Below are 27,690 nucleotides of genomic sequence, written 5' to 3' on the forward strand. Positions count from 1 at the left end.
CTAATTTTACCCGTGCTTGACCTTCCTTAGTCTCCAGCGACAGATGATAGCCAGGAAGGAGGCGATAAAGTATGCCTGTACTTGGCCTGCGGATCAACACGAGGAACTGAGCCCTCACCTTACTGTCAACGGGATCACTCCCACTGCTGTCAGTTCCTGGCCGGGGCAGGAGCTGTGAGGTCGAGACGGGCCACCGGTGGCGGGACAGGGGCCGAGGATCCGATCGCTGTGCCCCGGTTTGAAACCAAAACCCGACAGCGCAATCTGCGTTTGTTTTCGTGGCAAACACAGCGCTGCAGAGCCGCGAGCTGGTCGTTCAGCCGGGGCGGGGGAGCCGGGGGCACAGCAAGAGGTCGGTAGTGCCTGCCAGCCTCTCGCCGGCTTCGCCACTGCTCCAGCTGCAAACACCTTCCCCAAACGGGGATTTCCCTTCAGAATAAAGTAATAATTCTTACTGAAAAGGTCTCCGGTGAAACCGAGCACAGCTTCACCAGAATAAATAACACGTTTCTAACCACGAGGCGCTTCTGACTTGAACCAGGGCTCCTAAGCTCAGCCCAGGTCCTCACACAGGCTCAGGTGTGAGGAACTGCCTAAATTATTCCCTCACTCATGAGGAAATAAAAGCCTTGCTGAGCGGACAGAACACCTTGGAAGAAACAGCTCCCAAAAACAGCACAAAACAGGAGCTGCTGATCAGGCTGTCCTTGCACTACACCTGAAATACCTGCATGGCTCAGCAGCCTCCAGGGCCAGGGATAACTCCTACAGGTAAGGAAAACCACATAAACTCCAGGTCAGCCTTTGATAAGGCTTTTCTTTAATGATTCTAACCCTAGGTTTGAGGTTGGACAGCTTTGCTTCTCAGCAGTCTTTTGCCAACAAAAAATGTCCTGCCTGTAGTTTATACACATCTAAGTGCTCTCTTTTGTCAGTTTTGGTTTTAAACACATACATTTCAGGGGTTTATGTCTCAGTTTACCCATCCCCTTCTGTAACCACCATCTCAAAAAAGAGCAACAACACTCAAAAGCCATGAAAATTATTTGGTTGTTTTGGTTTCCACAGCTGGTGTCTATATCTTGTAGTTTTATCCACCTGTATTGCAGAGGAAGGGGATATCCAGCACAGAACCCAGAACTTCATAACACTGATGAAAAACACTCAAATTTGACCAGCAAAGGCACAGGTTAATAATGCATGCAACCACTTAAGTTCCTGCATTTGCAGCTTCTGGAAACAGAGATAACCAAACCAATTTCCTTTCGTATCACTCAAAAATAAATCCACTTTCAAAAGGCCAACACCAACACCACCTCTTTAAAGCTCAATTTTGGCTAAAAGGGAGGGGGGGGGGAAGGTGTGCTAACACTGCACTGCAGCTCCCTCCAGAGTTTCTGTCGCTGACACCGACTTGGAAATCCTGCTGCAAGCGCTGGCAGAGCTGAAGCAGCTCCCTCAACTTTCCCCCAGGAAACACATGCTTTTCCCAGCAATTCCCAGCCATACTAATCGCTTACTTGCTTTAGTCACGAACTGAATTCTCAAGGTGACAGCAGCTCCTTCAACTTCCCTTCTACAAGAAGCAGAGCAAGGACATGCATTTCATACACGAGGACCAACATCAGCTTTTCCCCCATGCACCATCCAATCTTCACAGATTTCCTCCTGGTGGATTTTAAAGAGGAATCCCCCTCTAAATACCTACATAAAAATAATTTAAAAAATAAATAAAAAAAAACCTTGTCTAAATGAACCAGCCTGATGTTACCATCTAGAAAAGCCAACATAAAGTTGTATTTGTCATAAGATGAAAAATAAATAGCATGAAATAGAAAAGGAGTTATTTTGCTTTATAGCTTCTCTTTTGTGTTTGACTGGTCTGCAACAAAAACAAACGCAAGGAAGACTTTGATGAAGCAGATGGAGCATGAAGGGGAGATGAACAGGATATGGGAAGATCTCACCTTTGCCAGAAAGTACACATCTGTGATAGGGCGCTTTCTTATTTGAGTACTGCAGTTTGTGCCTCATGGAGCTGCTTTCCTGATGAAGTTAAACACTCCACTACATGTTCTCTACATAAGACTTGGTCAGAGAGGATGGCTGACCAGCAGAAGGGCATACGCAGGCACCTGTAAACCAATGTAAGGCACAAAAGAAAAAAAAAAGAAGTTGCTCCGTTTTTTTAAAAAACAAACTTTCAGCAACTTCTACCCAATAGACTAAAAAAATACTAAAGAGCCAAGCTGCCATACCTGCCTAGTTGTAGGCTCTGGGGCTTTTAAAGGAGGGGCATTGCTCCTGCTTGCTGGATAGGCCATTTGCAGCTGGACCTGAAGCAGCTGTAGCCAATATTTCTGCCAAAATCAGCTGGATCACCCTAATGCAGTTCACTCAGCCCAAAAGGAGCTGCCTCCCAGTCCTAGCTGGCAGAGCAGCTGGCATTGTATGCTCAATGAAGGCAGTTATGGCCTAACAAGTTATTCAGCTGCTTCCAGAATAATCCCAGACATCAGTGCATTTGTGCACATAGAGCAGGAAAAGGCTCTCCTGTCATCAGGGCCATGTTTCATGGCACCGACACAGTAGAATGCTCTGGAGTGTCTTTGCCTCTCCTCTATTGAATAAAAAAGAGGTGCTATGGCTATTTCAAGAGCAATCAGGAGGAGTGGTGGGAGGGAAAATGAGAGAGGATCAGAGAAGGAAAGAAAATGAGAATGACTTTGAACAGTCATTTTTTTTCTCACGAACAGTTGTTTTACTTTGCACCTTTTTTAATGATCCTATGTCCTGTGGAGCAGTCAGAAGGCCTGCATTTGCATTACTATTTTTCTTCCTTTTACAACCTTTTGGATCTCCTTAAAATATAAGCCACTTTCCTTCCACAGTCAGGTGTTTTGGCAGCCTTGTGCCAATGTGAGGAGATGTGAGCTAGGGATGAGCAGCAACAGAAACCTTCCTGGCACTTGCTTGTTGGTGAGAGCAGGAAGTTTTGTATCTGGAGTCTGAACCCATCTGAAGAGATTAAAAAAAAGCCTTGAGCAGCTTCATTTTAAGTTCTGTGTACCTGTAGGTGAACTGGCTCAAAGTTCAGACTGCCCAACACAGGAGATGAGGATAAGCTCTTCTGGTCACCTTACCTCTCCTTGTACAGCACCTTATTGCTGTGATTAATCACTTGTAGGCACTGGGGAGAAAAATGCCTTTGCCCAAAGTGGTGGTAGGGGTGGGAAGCTCCCTGTGAGCCCATCAGTTGCAGGGGATGGAGAGTGGGTCTCCAGTCAAGGGGTAAAAGGCAGAAAGCCCCCCCCAACCTCACTCTGTCTTTCAACTTTTGTCATTTCTCAGGAGCTCTCTTGTAGCCATATTTGGCCTTTGGTGGTGCAAACCTACAGCATATTGCATCCTCCAAGATGGCCAGGCAAGAGCTGCATACTGGAGCCCTTAACATCCATGCTCAGATGTTGCACTGGCTTTAGGGCAGCATCTTCAACTGAGAACATGCAAAGAGCTACAGAAGTAATTATTTTGTGAAATATGCTTTTCCTAAGACGGAATGCAAACCATCTGCCAGAGGGTAAAATCCAGAGCAACTCCCTGAATGAGCCGTCACAAGAAGCAAAATTATTCCAAAAGTGCTCCAAAAGTGGCCATAACCCAGACCAGGCTGCTGTAAAGAAAGAAAACAATCAGTCCTGTTATTTCAACTTCCAGTGACTATTACACTACTAAATAAATAGGGCATGGGGGGCTGGGGGGGGGGGGGGGGGGGGGGGTCAGGAGAAGCACACACACACCCCCACACCCACACACCCCAGCATTTTCCTCTTTTTTCCATAATTCAGCAGGTTAACACAATGCTCTCAAGGCACTCCAGCAAGGTTTCTCGTTGAAGTCACTCTGCATGGCCAGGCTGCTCTGGTCACTGCTGGCAAAGATCATTGCCACTGTCCTTGGGGGCAAGAGAGACCATTGTAGGGAGTAGCTGGTGCCCTGTTGCTCAACACCCTCTCTTTTGACCCTGTCAGGGCTGCTGGTTATAAGCTCATTTCTAACCTATTTTGGAGGGCCAATTTGTTGAGGAAACTGTGATTAAGGAGCTTTTAACTACAGGGGTGAGGGGATGAAGGCTCAACCAGAGGTAAAAACTAGGACCTCCCATATCCTAGCTGCCTATCATGTCCCACTCTCTCACCATTATCCCCTCATTGCCTGACATCTCATGGGGTTGCACAGAAGAGTTTGAGGGTTCATTCCCATTCATTTTTCCTTCAGAGCCAGCAGCCTTTCTTCCTGTAGGAACTGGTATTTCCTGTATGCACACCTTTATCTTCCAGAGGGTCTCTTTTTTAGTTGTGTCATTTTGCAGGGTAGCATAACCCTCACAAATTTTCATTTAAAAATACACATCTGTTACAGCCATGCAGCTGAGGGAATCATCGGCTGATGGCCTTAAACCCACGTTTTTCAAGAAAACACATCAACATTTGTCAGTAAGACATTGCAACAAGCCTGTGTAACAGCTTCCCTTGGGAAAGTGCTCCCAATTATTATCAGTAATTAATAATTAGTCCTAAGACTATTTACCACAACTCCAGTGATAAAAGGGCTCTGTTACTTCTCTGTGTCTTGTGAAATAATCCCATTAATGTATAAAATGGCTTCTCTAATATACATTTATGAAGCCAAGAGATACGCAGTAGTAAAACTGCCTTGGTAGGGTTTAATGTACTGTCTCCAGCATTTTATGGGGGCAGAGCTGCTGGCTTTATTGTTGGCAGTATCTCAGCTGCTACTGCCAAGGAAAATAGTTGTAGATCTCCAAGCACGGGAGAGAAATTCAGGGGGGGGTTCAGCACAGCCCCTCCCCCCATCCTGACCTGCCTCTGGCACATTCCATCTCTAGAATCGTGGGAGCTCTGCTCCTCTCACAATTGACAGCCCAAATTTTGCATTATTTAACCAAATCTCCACTTTAACCCAAATGCCATGCACGGGAATGACAGGTGGTGTCACTCCCTTCCCAGGTAGCTGGAACACTGATTTTGGAATACCTCACTTGGCAATTAAAGATATTGCACAGCTGAAACACAAATACACAGCATTTTCCAAAGGCTTCTAAAGTGTGCAGGGCCCAACTCATGCTGTCTGCATCAGAAAAAAATAATAGAAAGCAATCATCACCAACAGATGATCCCAGCGTGGGACAAAAATCAAGTCTGATCAGCCTTTGATGATGAATAATGCCTTAAAATTATTATTAATTAAAATAATTGCAGGTCAAAAGCTAAAAGCCCTGTGGGGGTGCCATGAATTTTGCAGGTCTTCATCCAGAACCATCCCAGGGTTTACCTTCCCATGCTGGTGTGATACTGATACCTCAAGAGCAGGGTCACAGAATGGCCGGAAAGTACAAGGGGACCTGGGAGGCTCCAGGGCCTCCCACTGTGACAGAGATCTGCAGCCACGGAAAATGCAGCAGATGCTATGTGCCAAAATCCGCCGTCATTCTCCATGTGTGAGAAAGCTGCATGGGATGTTTGTTCTGCTTAAGATGGATGGCGCTGCACAAACCAGAATTACTGTCACATGTTTTGGAAAAAAAATGCCCATGGTGGAATTAAGCACTGTCTGTCGGTAGTGGGTTTAGCTTCTGCTGCAGGCAAAAATTAAAAACCCCTGAAGCAAAGAGTTTCATGAGGGTCACTAGAAACTCTAGAACCAGTTGAGTTGAGGGTCACGGTACCAAAATAGGACCAGAATTCAGGATACTCTCCACAAAGAGGATAGTCGTCAAGACGCACTGAAGAAATGCAACTAAAAGGACCAGCTCAGGCAGGAACGTTTCATGCAAAGCCGACTGTGGCCTATGGAGGCCATCAGTGGCACTTGAGAAGGTACCACCAAAACTAGGAGTGGGAACCCAGACCCGGCTGCCAGCACGTGGCGCAGCAGTTCACTAACCTGCATCCTCTGTTCACTCCCACCGTGATCACCCAGGGTCCCCATGGGGGAAACCCAAAGGCTCATTTCCCCTGGTCTGACACACTGCAATATTCTAATGGGAGGTAGGCAGAGATTAAATCAGCAGGATGTCCTAATGCCAAATGCCGCCATCCCTCCTGGGTACCTCCCTAAGCAGCACCTAGCATCACCCAGAGAAGCAGCTGGTGTAGAAGGGTGCTGCAGACCATTGTATCTACCGACAAACTCTCAGGATATTTATCAGTACTCTGTAATCAGGGGGCAGTGTGCAACTGGAAATGGCACTGAACTCTACTACGGGAGCCAAAGGGTCTTTTCTAAACATACTCCAAGAGGAAAGCTCCCACTGATGTCCCAGAGAAAAGCAGACCCAAACAGTCTTTGGACCCAAATAAAATGCAACAGCTTGGTATTTTCTGTACCAGACGTTAGAGCTACTTAAAAGCAGAAATCTAACTCATTTTTCCATTTTATCAAGTCACATGGAATACAGGCAGTAGCCCCCATAGGGAGAGACATCACTGAGATTTAAGGATAACATCAATGAGGTTACAGGAGCCCTTCTGCAATTCTCAGGCTCTATTTTAGTGTGAATAAATCAATGATTTCTATTACTAGCCCACTACACTGGTATGCTTCACAACAGCAAACTCCTTTTTTTTTTAACTTCTTTTATTTCAATGCACTTTTCTTGAGGGAAAAACTCCCAGTTCCCTGCAAATGCATTCCTCCTCTTCAGCCTGGTTCTCTCCCCCACTCCTTTCTTTAATTGGCTGTCTATTCTGTTTTATTTCTGTACCCTGGGAGCTACTTTCATTTCGACAAAGCTAACATAATTGAGGACTAAAAGTGGCACCTTCCTTTCCTGCTGGCAAAAAAGTTTTGCATTATAAAGACCTTCTGATTCACTTCTCAGACTTCCCACTCCAGCTGTCCCACTGAGTGCTCCTGGCTGTCGTGCTGACTGCTTCAACAAGCAGCATGGCTGCTTTTGTTTTGGCAAGTACCAGGTGAGATAGAAGCTTTGAAAATGAAAAAAGGGTCAATAAAGAAGCGTAAATCAAGGGAGTACTCAGGACTTCTGTGTCTTTGCTATTTTCCTAGAGGCACACCAGCTTTTGCAGATCAAGCAGTTCTCCATTTGCTTCTCCAGACAGAGGTTTAATAGTGTTAAAACACTAGTGCTTCTAGTCTTGTTCAGGTGGATGTGAAAACTGAGCTGTGACAGAGCATATCAGCTCTGGATATGCTGGGTATCAGCATCTTCCCTAAGTCACCACCGTGGTGAGGGAGAGACCTGGAGCTAACCCTTGCTCCAAAAGCTGGGGTACCAATGTTGAAAACGGACCTGAAAAGCCACCAAGCAGGGTAAGAAGTCGTCGATTCAAGCTGATTAAGGGCCAACATGTGGTTAGAGTCAGTGGGCTGAGTTCTGTAAATGCTCTGACCAAGGAGGGATGCAGGGGAAGCGCAGCACTGTTTTCTTCCACTCTTCCACTCTTTTCCTTTTTTTACAATCACCATTCCCTCATACAGTTAATTTGAAAAAAGCCACTGACCCAAAAGTTGCCAGCCCTGGAAAGGAGCATATTTTACATTCTTCTTCTGTGGCTGCGTGAAGGTCTAACACAAACAAGGGCTTACATTACTCTCAGCTATGAGTAAGCAAATGTTGAACTCAGGTCAAACTTGGAAACTGCCATTAGCACTATAATTATTGATGTCAGATCCAGTCTTTCAGAGGGAGCTCAATATAGGCTGCTGAAAACCTTCAGGTTGTTTCAGAAGCATCTCCTGCAAACCCGTGTGAGCTGCTGGGCTTTAATTAGACCAAAAAATCCAGTTATATGCATTTTGATTAGCTTTAAGGATAACTGTATTTTAATGATAAGGATGTGTCTTGGGCCATGATTTTAGTTTAATTTGTTTAATAACACAAAGGAAAGAGAAGCGCTTATGCAAACCATCCTGCTTTCAACTCTCTTTATAATGCAGTACATTTTTCTAACTTGCAATGATAATTACAAACTCATAAACACACATCTGTTGACCCTGACAGATTGGAACTGTTGCTTTGATGCCCAGATTGCTCTCTTTCCATTTTATTGCTTCCTTTTTCCTCATACAGACCACAAGAACAGTTTAACTGATACAAGCAGTTATATCTCTTAGTTAATCTTAAAACTATGGATTTAATACTCAAGTTTAGTATATTTAATAGAGAAGAAGGAAGACAGGCTGAAGCCATGCTGTCTATTCACAAGAACATTACTTTTCTTTACAAACAAGGTTGCACACCACAGTTGTAATAATTATTAGCTATGACTATGGCTACGACTATAGCTTAATGGGTTACTCTGGACTTTTGCTGCATACTAAGGTGACTAGTGTACTGCTGGAAGAGGGCTCTGAGAGTCACCACAGCTGCCTACGACCCAGAGCACCACATAGGTTAAAATCTTTTCTTTTCTTTTCTTTTCCCCAGATGGACTTTAGCAGAAACCAAAAGAAGAACTTGGAATGAAACCTGGAAAGAAGATAAGGAGTCCCCAGACTCAGCAAAGGAGAAAGGAGAAAGATACTCTGACTGCTGGAGCAGAGACAGGGCCTGGGTGACCTGAACATCATCCCCAGCTAAATGAGACCGCAGTGACTTTAAATAAGACCTAACAAAGGCCGGGTGATTCTGCACGTAGCACAGCTTTCCATCAATATTTTGAAAACCAGACAGAGTTTTCAAGCTATAAGAGTACTATTGCTTTTATGGAATTACACAGTAGCATAACACTGGTTTTTGTTTGGATCGAACAGAGGTCCAATACAAAGTCCAATGGTTTTTGATTGCTACTGGACATGATGGTTTTCAGGAATTACCTCTCCCACCCACAAACTTACATGACCAGGTATTGGAGAAGCCTGAGGGCATATCCTAGAAAAGGCATTACTCCAGTTCCAGATTCATTGTATTTGAGAACAAAAGGTTTATGTTGACCAAAGTGTACCAAGTCAGTATTTTCTTCATAGCTTGTTCCTGGTTTATTTCTGCTTTTCTCTTAAAAAGTAATTTTGCAAAATTGGTACTTGGGCACAGTATCTGTTTGATAGCTTCCCATCTGCTTGCCCAATTTATATCCACTGAATTTGCTAACAAAATCAAGTTTTTATTGCTAGCCACATCGCAAAGCTTATATAGCTGTGGGAAAATGGGCTGCACTCAATTTCTCCTTATGTTCCATCAACCAATGTGTGTGCTGACGCCATTTCTTTACTGCCAGCAGTGGGCGCATGCAGCGCAGCAGGCTTCAGATGTACTGCACGATACATAGGTAGATTTCTTTGCACTGCTGAGGGTCAAAGTAAGCGTAGAGATGACCACAGGAAAACGTGGACTGGCTGCAGATATCTTACAATTCATAATCTAGATAACATTTATCCACAAATCTTATGATGACTTAATCCACAAACTACAGTTTAAGTTACACTTAGTGGAAATCTGTGTTTTGGGATGGCAAGAAAGATGAAAAGTAAAAGCAAAGATAGCAGAGTGGCAACAGGAGATGAAGAGAAATGCCTGATATTAAAGATACACTTCTTTAATGGAACTCTAGCAATCTCATTCCGCTTCCACAGCCAGAATCTTTCACCACTTCTACTACGCCCAGAAGAGGCACATTTTTCCCCCCAAATGAGCCAAATCAAGGAAGTCAGGACAGCAGAAAATTAGTAATTTATGTGTCAGATTGGTTTCCAGTGAAACCCACTCACTGCAGAAAGCCTTGACTGAGCTGGAGAGGGCACAGGAACAGATTGCCTAGGGCGAGACGAGAGCAAGACCGTAACATGTAGCATCTGTCAGCCATTAGTCACGCTTTGCGCAACAGAGAGGCAAGGGAAATAAACCCGATAGCTGCGCTAGCAAAGACTCCTGAGTAGGTCTTTAGGGCAAGTGGGTTAAGTCTTCACACAGGGCTGTATCCCAATACATCCATCCGGGATGGCATTTCCAGGGGTGGGGATTTCCATGCAGCTCCCCTCTGCACCTCCCTAAATGTAATTTTCTTTGTCCCAGTCAGTTTTCAGCCATGTCAGCTCCCTGACATGTTCCAGTGTGCAGCCCTTCAACCACTCAGGTCAGCCCAAGAAAGGAGACAGCAGAGAGACAGAGTAACCCCACGTGGGCGATACACTACTGACAAGTGGGTTAAGGAGGAAATGAAGGAGCATGGCTCTCCCTTGACTTTAGAACAACAAGGAAATGGGTTTTCTTTAGGGGATTCTCCCATGCATAGCCACCATTCAGATTTTTTTTTAATTTAAAAGCCAATAAAAACTAGATCCTCACAAACCTATGCTTCCTGCCACAGCTCGTCTTACCCCCTTTCCAGTGATTTCCTCAATTCTGGAGCAGGAAGGCTGTGGAGACCCACAGGACAATACTAAGACTACCAGACACATTTAGAAAGCTTTTAGTGTACAAGACAACACACTTTCAAAACAAAACACACGCACACACCCTTCCCAAAACCAAACAGATCTACAGTGAAACTGGAGGGCTGTGCCTGCAGGCTTCCAGATTAGGGAACTGATTGCAAATGCAAAAGGCCTTGTAATCAACAACACACACAGACTCCCATGGACCTGTTAAAGTGCTTTCCAGAATGATTTTAAAGGATTGCGGAAATTACAAATACAGATGTCCTGCATAAACAATTTAATTCATTTAGTTGAAGGTAGGGTGTTAAAACAAGACCGCTAAGCTCTATATTCCAAAATAACTGCAGGGACTGTCCCTTAGTTGAAAGCTTCTATTAATTGGTACCAACTGCTCCAATATAATTACAGCCATGATGCCCATCAGTTGATTAATTTAATTTAGTTTGCACATCTGCAAAGCAGTAACTTACTGACTTAACATAGGCAGTAAATTCTTTCATACACAGCTTGGGGTATGTCCTGAGAACACCTCACAGTAGCCCACTTCACACCCCAGAACACCAAAGGAATGTGTAGCTTTTCCACACTTTCATCTCTGACTTCCTTTTACTATCCAACTACTCACTACTTGCTGAAACAGCAAGGAGAAAAATCGAGTCAGTTTTGAGACCCTTAAGCTGTGACTTTCATAGCTTTCAATCAAATATTAAAGGTAACCTTGAGGTTCAGCATTTCTGGAGTAAAGTAGCCGTTTCCTAGTTGCTTATCAAGGCCTGAACTGTCCTGAAGTTACGAAAATCTTTATTGTTGTTGTGTCTCGATTATAGGGATAACTTTGTCTTTTCCAATCCTCTTCCCATTCAGAGAAGCACTTCCTAGTAGGTAAAGTTTTCAGAAAAAGACTGACGGACTGCTATGGACATCACATGCAGCACTGACCAACAGTTCGCATGAATGCAGCGAATCAAGGACTTTTGATCAAAAACCAAATCCTTTGTTTTTAAACAAAGAATGTTTGGCATTTTTTGTATTTAAACAAAGAGTGTTTGGTATGCTGATGTTTGGTATTCTTCTTGTGTGTGCATTTGGATTATTCCCCCCACACCCCATTTTATAGAGGTGACTCTTGTATACCAAGGCAGGCATTCCTAGCAAACACTGGCAATAGATGCCCTGACAAAAATATGGCAGCAAAGCAGAACTGGTAAATCTTATGTAAATACCCATTTTAGAGAGCACAGAAAAGAGGAGAAAAAAGGATTCATCAGTACAGGTACAGCCAAGAAAACACTTTCTCAACAATCATCCTGTATTAAAAAGAAACCAATTATACTTGCAAGTCACTTGCAGAAAATTTTAATAATTTGCCAAATATACAGCTATTAGAATTACCCTAAATATCACTTATAATTAAGTTACAAAAGTTGGTAGATAGCATAGTACAATGGTCTATAAAATAAACACATGTAAAATTAAGAATACCCCCTGCAGTCCAGTAACGGCAAAGAACAGCAAATGAAATTACAGACACATCCAAATCACAGGAGATTGAGCGACGGCTTTAGACACTGGAATCAAAGAGCTGAGACCAGACTAGACACATTCACCCATCAAACATCATTAACGTCAAATTTTTGAGAACAATTAACACCACCACATCAGCTGCAATTTCACATGCTTTCTTTACCTTCCAGTATAGTTCCCAGAGTATTAAAGTGCCTCTGTGCACTCTAGTTCCATTTATAGTCGGGTGCAACACACATCACATTTGGACGTTACTTCATAGGTCACTTTTTAAAAAAATAGCTATTTTAATCAATGTACACGATTCAAACTTGGGTGGTTTTAAAGTACCTTTGTTCTATTTGCTGTTGAACATCATGTAACACGGGGCCCACCTCCACAAAACAAGAGCACAGCAACAGTTGTTTTTTGAAGCGTATTTTCTGCTGTACAACCCTTAGCTTTCTCATTTCTTCCCCTTTCAGACACTGCTCAAATAGTTATATTTGTCCTTCAGATGACAGTCTTCTCTGCAGGTTTCATTTAGATTGCTATGATGATAGAAAAGGGGCAGTATTGGCCTGTGGCTATGGAGGTGAATCTGCTCCCAGCTAACACCCTGCCATGATCTGCTGTACCTCAATGAACGTGCCCAGTGTATTCTCCCAGCCAGATACTGTAAGACTTGCAGCCTTTGGGTCTGACCTGTGGCTGTTACCCACACTGTAGACGTGACCAGATGTCCTGCTCAGGACTCTGTATGAACTTTCACCACTTCCCACTTTCACCTGCTTAAACACAACCCTCACTATTAATTGCAGAAAGACAAGGAAAACTTCACACAGTTTGGCTGTCACTCACCTTGCCCCCAAAATGCTCTTTTCAAAACACAAAGAGGTTTCATAAAGCCTACAATCCAGTCTCCCATCCAAGCACGCTCTCCACTAACATTCCATTCCAACTCTTTCATGAGAAAGAGTACAAAAGGGAAACTGCATTTCCCACAGTATTTGAGGCATTTTGATGGTGTTTTTCAATACCTTAAGAGCAGTTATGGGGCATGAGATTTTAGGAAATAAAAAATTTACTTTTACGTCATTCCACACAGAAGGTTCCTAGTGGCAAGGGACGACAAAGGCACTCAGGAGGACAGCTTACTTGGAGGGGAAAAAAAGGGAGGATGGACAACTGATCATAACTTTAAATAGTAGATGTGGATGGGAGTTTCTATCCTTCCTATACTTGACAGTACAGTAAAATGATTTTAAGCTCAGGCTGTGAACACCTCCACCTGACATGGCCAGCGCAGGTGATGCCGCCCTCCCTTCGTTGCTTTTACCTGTGAAAAGGCCCTTTTAAAATACTACATAATCCAGACTGGGCTCTGCAGGAGCTCTCTGCAGGTGAGAAAGTTTTATTGGGTCTCTAGGTGTATAATACACTAACATTACTTTAAGTATCATGTACACCAAAGTATCTCAAGAATATATACACTCTGTTAAACAAACTGAAGGGGATTAATGATTTCCTGATGTACAGAGTGCTTCTAAAGTTCTCCATTGAACTGTAGGGTTATGGAAAAGAATGGTCTGACTATGCATTACAGCTGAGAAAAATAGAAAAACAGTACAAGTTTCATGTGAATCACATACAAATAAAGTCTCCAGTTCATAAAATTATTTGATTAAAATACTTTAAATGTTTCATAAGGGTACAATAATTTCCAATGTAACCTATGCAACAAATTCCACCCATATCCAAAAATACCATATATGTAAATGCTTTTTTATAAAACTTTATATAATTCAAGCTCTCATTAGGCAAGCCTATACACAATTCTCACAATCATCTAGGTAGAAAGTCTTCAGAGAAGTATACTCTCAGAGAGTAAAGGAATAACAATACTTCCATGAATCTTGCCTTTTGACAATCGATTCTGCTAAATCAAAAACTCTTATTGCTTAAAATCAGACAGGCTTCATCAACGACATCAGCACTCAGATATACCACACCCAGGCTGGGGAAGAGACCTGCTTTCAGCTTTACGGGACAGAAATACCTGTAAGTCTTGTTACTATTTCTGTAAAGATTTGCACTACATAGTCACCTGTCCTGTACGCTCCATACAGGACAAAAGACGCATCACTGGAGGGAGACTGATGACAATGCATATGTTTAGTGCCTCCCTCTTCATCTTCTTACTAATTCTCTAATCTGTTTAATAATTTCTATGAATACATCTCCAACTATAACTGAAGACAATCTGCCCAAAGACACTAGAAACACCAAGTCTAAAATGTGCAAGAACAATGTGAATGTAACACCTTTGCAGGCTTAAATTCACAGCTGGCACTATGCCAGAACACCTCTAGAGCAAACTTTATTTACACAATTTCCAATTAAAAATACTGTTATCTCTCAAACTACATTTTAAATTAACAGAAATACATCCATAATAACTACTGGTAAAAAAAAAAAGATAAAATTATTTTATTTTTTTTTATTCAAAATATTCTGACAGTTTAACAATATTCCAGGTGCATTACAAACACTGCCAAAGTCAACACAACAATCAATACTTAAAGAGCATTCAAACACTGAAGACATATCTTAAAGCAGAGACAGGAGAATGCGCTTATATTAAGAGCATACAGATCATTTTCCAATGACTGAATTCATTGAGGCAGATGTCTGGTTTCTCCAGCACAAAATGGATTAAAATCCAGAAGAGATGAATTACAGAGGACAAAGATTCAGATGTATAAATGTTTTCCCCTGTATTTTCTATAAAACATTGTAACTTTATCACACAAGGCCACTACCAGCTTAGACTATTCTAGTGTTGACCATTTACAGGATAGAACAACAAAATCTTGACAGAGAAACCAGCATCAAAGCAAACAAAACCACAAACTCTTTCCAGAATATGGCTTAAATTAGGTCATGGAGAGTAGGGAATATATTGTAACTATGTGGTGCAATGGAAATACCAGGTAGAAAAACATACTTTCTCTTACTGGTATTTTCTCCTCACCCTTGATTTGCATAAAACTTTCAACAAAATGACACTGCCCCTCCTGCAACCATCTTTTCTCATGCTTCAAAAACATGTTCCTGACAAGACCAGTTTCATTCTTGAATGTATTGGCTGATATTAGCTCCAAAGTCTAAACCACGCAGTTCTACACATAACACACCACTGCTTCCAACCAATCCAAGTTCTCAAATAGAGCTAGAATTTCAGCTTTATTTAAAACAGTGTACTTGCTTGAAAAAGTATTTCTCTCTTTCTGATACAGAAAACAGATGTCAAATCAAGAACTTGCTAAGACGTGTACACAAATGTGTGCACAGTGCAGAACATCATTAAGAGAGAGCAGCAAGGCCACAGTGTCACCTTAAGTCCACATATGAAAGATGTAAATTTCCAATGATAAAGTCCATTCTAAGAAGTTTCACTTCTGGGACTTGCTTAAAGCATTACAGTCTTGCTGTATGGATGGCAAGACTCCTTCATCCCAACTTTTTGTATAGCTGACTATACACACCTGGTAGCCACATACACAGCATACAGAAAAGGGACACCAAAAATGCTTTGGATACATCATCCTGATTTCAAACATCCTGTATGAAAGCTTGATTTTTTCTGGTGGAAAAGAAGGAAGTGGGACAGCTTTCAAATTACACAGCTTACCTGTGTGTCATTAAAAACTAATAATAAATAAATAAAAGAGCTGGCTTCCTTAGCCCAGGGTAAGAGAGCCACAACTCCACTGCAAACACAGAGGTACATCTGCTTTCTCCAAGGCCAAACTGGATCTTTGCAGTAAACGCTCCTTCACCTGTATTGCTCCACATTTCCAGTCAGGGCTCTCCAGCAGTGGAAAGGTGAAACACTTGTTGCAAAAAGTGCAAGCAATAAAGGGCTAGAGGAAATCTCTGTATGCTTACTCAAGACACTTTGTTTCCCCATTCAATTAGTTTGCTTTTAAAACTAATGTGTTTGGAGAAGGGCCATCTGAACAAAGGAGTGAGGCATTTTTTCTTAGTCACAACATAAGAGATTGACTTAACCTCCTAAATCAAATTAGTTGCTGGAACATCTCCCGTTCACCTTCTTTCACTCTTTCTTAGGAACAAACAATTTCTCTAGCAGTTGTGCAGTTTAAGCCTGTTAGGATATTTTACTCCAGCATTTTCTTAGCACCTCTACACAAATTACGTTGTAGCTTGTCTGTGGTGAACATCCATTACAGACAACCGCCAAGAGGGGAAGTGCCCACAGCAGGGTTGAAAGAACAGCAATACTGTCCAGTGACATTGAAAAGCACTTCTTGATACACTGGCTTCCAGGTTAGACTACTGACTCAACGGGATTGCTCTCAAAGCGGGGTTAACTCCAGTTATTCAAACACAGTAAACACAAGAGAGCAGTATTGAGGACATCAATCCTGCACATTAGTTTTCAGTCCATTTTCTAAAAACCTGTTTGTTAATGGAGGTACGGCTCAGTGTCAAGGCTAAGTGGGCAAATGTTATCTATGCTAAAGTCATAAGGAGAACTATCATAACCCTTGCTTATTGTACAGCTGTACTCCTTGGATTTAAACCAACCATACGTATTTCATTCTAATTTACCTATCCTGCTTAATCTTAAGTATCTTCATCCTTTCACACTCCCTAATTAACTATCAATTATTTTCCTGAGTGAGATTATAAAAAGTTAAACCCTTCTACCAAAAGTACAAAGACAAATAAAATATAGAACAATAGAAACCCAGTTATACAGCATTACAAGTGCAGAAATTCTTCATGTTGTTACTCTTCTTTATCATTGGCCCCCAGTAAAAAACATAGCAAAGAATTTAGTTATCCAAAATATTTTGAAGTACTGTGATTAAATTCTTCAGACCATAAATGTAGCCCTCATCCTTTGTGTTGCTAGGGAACACATGAGCAAAATCTATCATTCGGACTTCTACATTTGCACTTTCCTTGATGTCAGCTGGCATGTGACAGAAAACTTTTTCCAGTTGGGGTATAACATTTCCGTTCAGATGCTCCTGCGCAATGCACGTGCTGCTTTTCCACACATTGTCTTGCTCCAAGTTTTCAACTTTTAGTGAGAGTTGACTGTGATGCCTTTTTGAGTATGCCTTTTTGTGAAGTGCATAAAATTTGGACAAGCCTTTACCTACAGAAGCCTCAATTTTTCCATTCTCTGTAGAATTTATTACGTGAATATTATTATTATACTCCAGTACATCTCCACCTGATAACAGTCCTTTGGGTACTCCTCCCTTCTCTGCCAAGGTGACATCACCCAATCGCATGGTTGGTGGCTGACAGGAACCTTCATAAACAAACAGCAATGAGCTTGCATAAAAGTTAAGTTGCTTCTGGCCTTCAAACCACTCCAGAATTTTTTCAACTTTCTGAATGCTGGCAGCAATCACATCTTTTCTCAAGCAGTACCCACTGTGGAAAAACTTTGAGATGCCTGCAAAAAAAATAGACACATTTTGGGATTATTTTCACCTCCGAAAAGAAAACAGACTTATTTCTTTTGGGATGAGAATAGGTCTTGATGAGAAAAAACAGCACTCACATAATAACTGACTGAAAAGAAACTATCTACATCAGAAGTGAACCGCGGAACTCTGATATCTTCAGTTACCACACCTGTGTAAGGCCTGCTGTGTAATACTACAGATTGGGTTTGGATTGTAAGTAAACTAACTTATCAATGTATAAATCAGTAGACAAACATGGTTCCTGCTCCCCAAGTCATTTCAGCAAATATCTGGCTGGGCAAGTTTTGGCCAGGGATCTGTTGAACTCTTCAGGGACAAACAAGCTCAAGCAGCTCTTTGTCATGAGAGACAGTGCCGAGAAGTTAGTGCCAGCTTTGGAGAGGAGTGTGTCCTTCTGTCCCTTAGTGGGGGACAGATGAATAGATGTCAATCAATAACTACTTTGAAATCGTTACCACCAAAGAGCCATAATGGCAGCATTTTTATTTATTGTTACTTTAGAGCAACGCATGGATTGACTTCAATCAAGAAGGTCCCTTAAATCAAAAGACACCTTTATAGTAGCTTTCTAATTTAACAGACAGGCCATCTTCACAGAAGACAACTAGAGATAAAAATATACATATTATAAAAACATTAAATACTTCTAAAGGATTTCTATTTCATTACAGTTTCAAGGCTGCAAAGAAATTTATTTCTACCACCATCACCCCCTCTGTAGTAGTAAAAGACTGTACTCTACAAAAGTAGTACTACTTTAGTAGACTACTACTAAAGAGTAGTAGTGATGAGGACATTCCTATAGTTTACACCACTGTTACAGCCAATTAGAATCAATTTAGGATCAACAGGTAGTTCACATGATACAGGAAATAGCCAAACACCCACCAGGCAAGAGGAAGGAAAAAAAGGATTTTTAAAATGGCAATACACAGACTACTTTTACCATACAGTTCTATAAATAAGTAAATAAATGAAAATTATCCAAGAGCACTAAATTCTGACACACAAACTCCCTTACCATCCTTTACTGTTTCCTTTGTCAAGCTCCTTCCATAGTGCTGGTTTTGCATCTCATAGCTGTCAGAAGAGACATGGTAAACCTGCAAGAAAAAAGGAGGAAACTCTGTACTTATTTGGAGCCACCAATATTTCTGCAGAGCTAAGAGACACCTTACAGATAGGCTACAAAACGCCTGGCACCGTTTAGCGCTCGCGTACTTTTACTTGCAAAGGTCAGCACTGCCCTCTAGTGCTCTGATCTGCAAAATTCTCCCCTTGACACCTTGGGGTCTAAACTACAGCTTTCCTGCATTAGAAAGACACCACTTTGGCAAAAAGCAACATACCCATTTTGGAATAACACTGTGTATGGCACCTGCTTTGCAAACCAATGCTACGACTTGAAACTATCATACTCCTACCCACGTTACTATGAATATTAAATCAGTACGACATAAGATGATAAAAAACACAATGCAATTAGTCTGCACTTCTTAGAACTTTAAAAATAACTAGTACAACAGCCAACCCGTAAGAAATACTATGATGTGACCAGGAAGGCCCAGCTCCATGAGACCCATCAGAAACTATAATTGACACAAATGAGGTTATATGAAATAAATGCCAGGAGCCGAGTGAAAGCTTGGTTCCAGCCTCGACAGCAGTACATCAGCTCTCGCCTGAAAAGGACGCAACTCATTCGGGTGCAGTTTTGTCCATATCAGGAATTGTACACGCTTAACAACTAAATTCAAAAATGTTTTACAGAGAGACACATTTTCCCTCTAACTGAAATAATTTCCATAGTAGAATCATGACAGCCAGCCAGGCCCAAGTATAATTTGTTTATGGGAGTATACACAATTCTTATTTGCAGAAATAATGGTGTTACCAAGCAGGCAGTTGTCTCTGGCAGAAACTTTCGTGCTTGGCACTTGTTCAGACCACCCAACCCTGCAGCACCCATTTGGACTGCAACGCTCTGCGCCCCCCCCCCCCCCTTCACCTGCCATAAAAAGAGAGGATTCCACAGGAAGTAAGTCAGGGCACACTAGTGAGGCGCCTGCCCTCATGCCCTCCTTTGGGGGCTTTGTCTTGCTGTAGCCTACAGAAAATCCAGGACAGTAAAACATCAGTGCATAAAAGGAGTGGTATGTAAGCAATAACCACAAATAAAAGAACTCCCTGTTTTCACTGTAGCCCCCCAAAACCTCTCTTCCCCATCCAAACCACCACAAGCACAGTATGAAAACACAAGCCCATAACTTATCCTTTGCAAAGTAGTTGGGAAGAGAAGTCTCAAATAGCTCTTATTTTGACAAAAAAAGCTAAAAGTAACTAAATTCAGGGTCCCCAAGGAAGTTAGATCATCATGTGCAGAAACTGACTTAAGTCATCAACCATGAATTGATGGGACAGTAAATAATTCTGGTTATTCTAAAGCAACAGGAGTTGGAAGCCTGAACATTTAAACTCACTTGGTAGCAGAGACACTTCCCACTGGTATCATTCCTATTTCCACTGTTATGATACTTAAAGAAACTGAGGCCCTGATGTCTACAAACTGCAGAAATGCATGGCAGAGCTGAGTTCTTCTAAACCAGCATCTGACAAGGATGAGTTTGGTTTCACAAAAGCAACCATTTTTCACCACTTTTTTTAATTTCCTCTCTCAGAGCACATAAGAGAGTTACAGCACGGAACGTATGAACCCAAAGATTATTTATGTAAATTCTCCAGGTACCGAAATTATTTTCAAAAACACACAAAAAGTTGCAAGAACTTTTTAAATTTAAAACAGCCACAAGCCAAAGAGAATTAAATAAAGCAAAAATAAAATAAAAAAATAGGAGAGGATCAGGACTCTGATGACTACACCTAGATTTTAACTAGCTGTGTCATCACTTAAATAATACTGAACATTCTCATTTAGTTGGTCTAGGGGCAGCTTCCACCATACACCAGCACTCCAGCACACTCCCAAACGAATAATCTTGTTTCCCAGAACCCTATCTCTTCCCCGTAAGAGCTAGCAGTTTGTGTGACATGGGCACTTGCTCAAAAATGCTGATTAAGATCTGCAAGCTCATTCTGTTTTCCAGAGAAACGCTGGGGCAGCACATCACCCCTTGTGCTTCTGAGCTAGGCTTCCTGTGAAGCCACCCTGCTTCTCGTCAATTGCGCAAAACCATTCCCCCAAAGGGCTTTTCCATATAGGTTAAAAATACCCGAGGCAGATGTGCATATTCTGCATTAACAGTGCATTTTTAACTATACAAAATGGTCAATGACAAACTGTCAAGTCCCACAGATATACCAGCAGGGTAACAGACATATTTAACCATCTTGTGAACAAGCAAAGACTCGTAACTCCCTTGGTTAACCAATGGGCTTGGCTGCAGACAGTAGCATTGAAGGACAATATATATAGGTACTGATGAAAGTGTTCTCCATGTTAGCCAGAGCTGTCTCATAATACCGCTTCAAGCCTTCTCTCAACTGCGAGAAAGTGACTATTTGAATCATTCCTGGAAAACCTCAAACAAATACAAATAAATTAAGACTCAGTCTGAAAACAGAGGAACAGAAACCCAAGCTCTAACAGAAATTAGCTTTCACCCGCTCTTGCTTCACCCTCACCTACCCACCACCCCACCCCCCCCCATACCACAGGGATGGCTGAGCTGCACAGTAGAAGACTAAAATCAACTTCCTAGTCCACAGACCATGCTTTTGTTCATGCTGTCACTGCTACTAATCTGCTGCTAACCCTTCCCAAAAGCATATTTGCCTTTGAATCAACCTTCTTTTTTATCCCTCTTGTTGCAGCTGTCTGTACTGGCCCGTTTCTGTCAAAGCAATGACAAGATAAAGAAGTCAGACCTGTAACCTTAACAACGGTCAAGAAATCATTAGACAAGAAAATGTTCTTTCTTGCCCACCTGCCACAGCTTGTTACATGTTTGCTTTGTGTTCACAAGATTCATTGTATAGTGCAAGACAAAACTCCTTATATGATCCGTAAAACATTGCCTTCAGGACAACCCTGCTTCATCAGTGATTTTTATACATTCTTACTACACAAGATCTGAGCTGGTTTGGTTGATAATGTGGAGGCTCCTTCTTGTGCCCTACAAGCAGCTCCCATTCCTCAGGTTTCCGCATACACAGAACTGCAATCTAGCATGCTAACAGATTCAGGTTTTTAATTAGTACTAGTAGAGACTCTGTATGGACAGCACATCAAAAATCCAGATAATTAACTGTCAAGGGAAATTATCTCTTTGGACTTTCTCAACCTGCACTTGGCCTTTCTTTCCCCCCAAGGTGTTAAATTATTGTTGCTTGCATACCTACACGTATTTTTATGATCTTTTTTCAACTACAGTTAGCTCACCTGACATTCTTCAATTGAAGGAAACGTTGAGCTAAAACGAAAAGCTGGTCCAGCATGGTCTTTATAAAAGTACCACCCTTGCAAGATCTCAGCTGTGAGGTACACCATGGCAGGTGTACCTGGCAGGGAAGACACCATGATCAAGCAGGTGATTTTCCCAGGGCGAGGCTCATTCCTTGCACTCCGAGTGTGCTGCTTTTTTTTCTTTTTTTGGTACAAGCAATCGAGGAGGTTCCTTGATTGTGTGGAAGACAACTTCCTTCTGCAAGTGACAGAGGAGCCAACAAGGAGAGGTGCCATGCTTGACCTCATGCTCACCAACAGGGAAGGGCTTGTTGGAAATGTGACTCTCCAGGGCAGCCTTGGTTGCAGCGATCATGAGATGCTTGAATTCGAGATTCTCAGGTCAGTGAGAAGAGTGTGCAGCAAGCTCACTGCCCTGGACTTCGAAAGAGCAGACTTTAGCCTCTTCAGGAACCTGCTTAGTAAGGTTCCATGGGATATAGCCCTAGAGGGCAGAGGGGCCCAAGACCTTTGGTTGATATTCAAGGATCACCTGCTACAAGCTCAGGAGTGTTGTATCCCAACCAGAAGGAAGTGCAGCAGGAGGGCCAGGAGACCTCCTTGGATGGATAAGGAGCCCCTGAGGAAAATTTGAAGGAAAAAAGAGGCTTATAAAAGGTGGAAGCAAGGATAGATGGCCTGGGAAGAGTACGGGGATGTTGTCCGAGAAGCTAGGGACCAGGTCAGGAAAGCTAAGGCCCAGTTAGAATTAAACTTGGCTAGGGATGTTAAGGATAACAGGAGGGGATTCTATAGGTACGCAGCAAATAAAAGACAGACTAGGGACAACATAGGCCCCCTCCAGAAACTATCAGGAGAGCTGGCTACCCTGGATTTGGAGAAGGCTGAGGTTCTTAATGACTTCTTTGCCTCGGTCTTCACTGGCAAAGGCTCTGACAACACCACCCAAGTCTTGGAAGGCAGATGCAGGGACTGTGAGAATGAAGACCTTGGGCCACTGTAGGAGAGGAACTGGTTCGAGACCATCTTAAAAATCTGAATGTGCACAAGTGCATGGGTCCTGATGAAATCCATCCGTGGGTCCTGAAGGAGCTGGGAAATGAAGTTGCTAAGCCACTGTCCATCATATTTGAGAAATCATGACAGTCAGGCAGACAACTGGAAAAAGGGAAATATAACCCCCATTTTCAAGAAAGGGAAAATGGATGACCTGGGGAATTACAGACCAGTCAGTGTCACCTCTGTGCCTGGCAAAATCTTGGAGCAGATTCTCCTGGAAGGCATGCTAAGGCACATGAAAATCGACAAGGTGCTTGGTGACAGCCAGCATGGCTTCACTAAGGGGAAATCCTGCCTGACCAATTTGGTGGCCTTCTATGATGGGGCTACAGAACTGATGGACAGGGGTAGAGCAGCTGACGTCATCTACCTGGACTTGTGCAAAGCGTTTGACACTGTCCCACACGACATCCTTGTCTCTAAATTGGAGAGACATCAGTTTGATAGGTGGACCACTCGGTGGATGAAGAACTGGCTGGATGGCCACACACAGAGAGTTGTGGTCAATGGCTCAATGTCTGGCTGGAGACCAGTAACGAGTGGCGTCCCTCAGGGATCGGTGTTGGGGCCGGTCTTGTTCAACATCTTTGTCGCTGACATGGACAGTGGGATTGAGTGCGCCCTCAGCAAGTTTGCCAATGACACCAAGCTGTGTGGTTCGGTTGATCCGCTGGAGGGAAGGAATGCCATCCAGAGGGACCTTGACACACTTGTGAGGTGGGCTGATGCCAACCTCATGAGGTTTAACCATGCCAAGTGCAAGGTCCTACACCTGGGTCGGAGCAATCCCAGGCACAGCTACAGGTTGGGCAGAGAAGAGATTCAGAGCAGCCCTGCGGAGAAGGACTTGGGGGTGTTGGTTGATGAGAAAATGAACATGAGCCGGCTTCAATGTGCGCTCACAGCCCAGAAAGCCAACCGTATCCTGGGCTGCATCAAAAGGAGCGTGACCAGCAGGTCGAATGAGGTGATCCTGCCCCTCTACTCTGCTCTTGTGAGACCTCACCTGGAGTATTGTGTGCAGTTCTGGTGTCCTCAACATAAAAAGGACATGGAAATGTTGGAACAAGTGCAGAGGAGGGCCACGAGGATGATCAGGGGACTGGAGCACCTCCCATATGAAGATAGGATGAGACAGTTGGGGCTGTTCAGGCTGGAGAAGAGAAGGCTGCATGGAGACCTCATAGCAGCTTTCCAGTACCTCAAGGGGGCCTATAAGGATGCTGGGGAGGAACTATTCATTAGGGACTGTAGTGATAGGACAAGGGGTAACAGGTTCAAACTTAAACAGGGGAAGTTTAGATGAGATATAAGGAAAAAATTCTTTACTGTAAGGGTGGTGAGGCATTGGGATGGGTTGCCCAAGGAAGTTGTGAATGCTCCATCCCTGATGGTTTCCAAGGCCAGGTTGGACAGAGCCTTGGGTGACATGGTTTAGTGTAAGGTGTCCCTGCCCATGGCAGGGGGGTTGGAACTAGATGATCTTAAGGTCCTTTCCAACCCTAACTATTCTATGATTCTATGATTTGGAAACCTTTAACATAAAGTTGAAGACTGGACCGTGGAAAGGAAGTATCAAATGTTATGTAATGTTATTTACAGTAATTCAGTACAGACTTTCATGGTGATGCAGAAAACAACACATGCTGCTCAAGTGCTTATCTGTGGCAACTCCCTAACTTCCAGAAAGTATAATTTAAATACATATTAATTAAGACTAGCCTGTTTGGTAGAGATACTGCTAGCACAAATAAAAATCTCTACGTAACTTGCAGAGATCTTTCACATCTGCAAAAAAAGTTAACTAATCCACATCACTGAAACTGGGCAGGGGAGATGTATCTTGAGCATGCACACAGAGCGTACTACAGAGGGGTACCTGCAGAGCCAAGGTTACCTTGATTGCACTCATGATATGACTCGTGCTGCTGATATTCCCACGCTTTCTGGTGCCTGGGTAGCAGTTTCCCATGGAGCTCTCAGTGCCCATCCCAGCACCCTCTCATGCCCCGCACTTGCAGCCTGGGCCCTCCTCTTCTGTGAAAGCACAGGGAGATCAGAGATACATGCTCTGATGCTGAGGCATCCGGACTTGAAAGGGCAAAGGGCTGATCTGTCTATCCTTTGTATTTTTTCCATAAATATAATTATCACCCCTATCTTACATTCACGCGAGCAAGTGTTTAAATATTACACAGTTTTCTGTGTACAGCAAGGCAGCTCTGAACTCATAACTGGCATGTGAAGGTCAGCACCTCACCTGCTACCCAATCTGGAGCCACAGCTAAAGTGTGAAGTAAGCAAGCAGCACCTCAGCTAACCTGAGGACATCCAACTCCAGCATCAGTCCACTATCTTTGGAGGGGGCATCTCTACCATTAGGCCAAGACCCACACCCACATCTGGGTACCTTTTGCCTGGACCTCACGATTGTCCCTATGTAAATATAGGAGCATGTCAGAAGAACCCAGGTTCTGCAGCCCTGTAATCTCTCAGGGATTGATCCTACCACAGTGGGAGACTTGAACACTGAGTTTTAACAAGCCTTGTTTTTTAATTTTTCCAAAAGAAAGTAAAAAAAAGATTTCAGGAAAAAGTAACAGAAAATTTTTTAAATACATTCTTTTATTTGATACTACTGCTTTTTTGTTATGCTGTAACTATTACTCTGCTGAGAGCACACCCATTTATCTAAATCCATCTATCAAAACACACATACTCCCTTTGTTTCTTTTTAAAAACTTAGTTGTTGCTAGACCACAAGTGAGGAAATTACACACATGCCTGCTTGTTTCTGGCATGAAAATTCACCACAGGAAGGATGCATCCCTGCTCCCCAGTTTCTAAACTATACTTGCATACTATTCTCTCTGGTTTGTTTCTTTGTTCTTCTGATATTCAACGGAGTGCTCTATATGATTAAGTACACCACCAAATGCTGTGACAATCCATATAAAGTTTTAGTAAAATCCTTACATAAATAAATTGTAGAATGAAATTATGTTGAAATTAATTCAGTGAAAAAGCAGACTAATAATCTCCTAAATAAAAGAAGCAACAACACTGCAGTTAAATCATGTATCATTTTAAAGGTAGCTTAATATACAATTTTGGACTCCCAGAACTTCCACAGAGCACCTCATTAGAATAACTGTCTTTTATGCCTCCTTTTTTATATAATAGGGAGGAAAAAGAAGCAATCTCTCATCTCATCCATCATCAGCATTTTTCTAACATAGAGGAAACCTCAGCAGCCATAAAGACACAAGTAGACCAGCTGTCATATACATGATAAATCTTTCAAGTAACGAAAAATGCTGGAAATAACATGCCAGGGTACCCATCTGCTAGAATTTGCCCAAGAGGGTGACAGATGAATCTCCCAGATTCCACAAATAAAGTACTTCTGAAATACACCCTTCAATCCTCTCACAGATACCAGACTCTGAGGAATTGCTGCTTTCAGTTCCACAGCAAGGATTCAGAACCCTCAGGTGAGAAACGGGTGAGTCCAACTCAACTGCAAGAACCGGGGAGTGAAAGTGAAATGAGAAAAGCAGAAGAGACAGCAGTGCACAGGGGTAACAATGCCAGCACAGAGAAACCAACCAGTGCCATGGGTCACTGCTCAGTTCAGCCACCGTAGACATGTATTTCCAGACTTGGGGGGGAGGCTTGCTTGTTTGGAGGTTTGGGCGTTTTTTTCAGGGTTTTTGGTTGGTTTCTTTGGCTTGCTGTGGGTTAGATTGGTTTGGTTTGCTGTACTTTGGGGGCAGGACTGTGGGTTTTGGTTTTTTTTTCCTGTTTTCTTAAACCTCATTAAATTAGACTTACAACTGTAAAACACCCAGTTCTGGACATTTTTTACTGTGGAAGAACATGAACACTAGATGCAGGATTTAATAGCTTTATTATTTCTCCTTTCCTAAATCTTGTTATTAAGACATCAGAACTTATGCAAATTTCCACAGTACTAGAAAGGGTTCATAAAGACCTCATAAAATAGACTTAGCTACAGACAGTTTTAATACATCTTGCAGTAACATGTGCTGTAGATAGGGAAACTCGCTTGTAAAAACAGCTTTGATGAGATACCTGCGTGCAATAGTTCATAGGCACAAACAATAAAAGGAAATGATGGATTATACTGGTAAAGTTACGTAACCACCAGTTTGTGCTTTAAAAACATGCTTCAGAAATATTACAGATTATGTGATATTGCAATCAAGATGTTCTGGAAGAAAAAGAAAACCTGCAGAAATTGGGAATTGTCAATTCTAACTGGATTGCAAATCCAAACTGAGATCACAACCTTCACATTCTGCTTGTATTCACCAGCATATAAAATACTCTGTTTTTATTACTGCACACTCTGTGAAGATACTTCTTATGTATTTACATGTCTACTACTGAAACCATATCGCAACTTGAATTTTTGCTATTGCAACCATGCCTTAGTTTCCAACTTCTATTTAAACTTTCACTACTTCCGTAACAGATTTGTCCTCATCTGTTAAGGAAAGGAACCTCTCCACTGAAGATGAAATTAGGATTTTAACCAATGTTATTGAAATGATTGTATTGCCTAAATGTGTTTCCATGCATTTATTCTGTCTATTCAGTGCATTAAGATGAATATAGTTTAGCACATGTCAAATGCCAGAACTATGTACACAAATCAAAGCTCTGCAGATAGAAGACTCACTTCCTTTAAGGACAAACCATACATATTTTATATAGAAACAGATG

General features: G+C 42.4%; 1 protein-coding gene and 1 long non-coding RNA gene across 3 annotated transcripts in view; both read right to left on the reverse strand.

Moving 5' to 3' along the window:
- The window catches only part of LOC133265990 (uncharacterized), a 30,709-nt gene extending 28,047 nt beyond the window's left edge, over positions 1 to 2,662 (reverse strand). Inside the window, exons 1-2 of the long non-coding RNA XR_009742215.1 lie at positions 2,259 to 2,662; positions 1,743 to 2,135 (exon numbers count right to left, since the gene is read on the reverse strand). This is a non-coding gene — a long non-coding RNA (uncharacterized LOC133265990). The remainder of the gene's footprint in view (positions 1 to 1,742; positions 2,136 to 2,258) is intronic.
- Positions 2,663 to 14,403: 11,741 nt separating this feature from the next.
- IPMK (inositol polyphosphate multikinase) overlaps positions 14,404 to 27,690 on the reverse strand; it is a 46,252-nt gene continuing 32,965 nt past the window's right edge. For both annotated transcript variants that reach the window (XM_061446962.1, XM_061446971.1), the window contains exons 5-6: positions 18,481 to 18,562; positions 14,404 to 17,425 (exon numbers count right to left, since the gene is read on the reverse strand). In XM_061446962.1, the coding sequence (XP_061302946.1) occupies positions 16,791 to 17,425; positions 18,481 to 18,562 (717 nt within the window). In that variant the 3' untranslated portion in view covers positions 14,404 to 16,790. The remainder of the gene's footprint in view (positions 17,426 to 18,480; positions 18,563 to 27,690) is intronic.

Source organism: Pezoporus flaviventris, unplaced genomic scaffold (genome assembly GCF_033815535.1).
Source record: "Pezoporus flaviventris isolate CSIRO_AGI_PZ_B2104156 unplaced genomic scaffold, CSIRO_AGI_Pfla_v1 ptg000001l, whole genome shotgun sequence".
Lineage (NCBI taxonomy): Eukaryota > Metazoa > Chordata > Aves > Psittaciformes > Psittacidae > Pezoporus > Pezoporus flaviventris.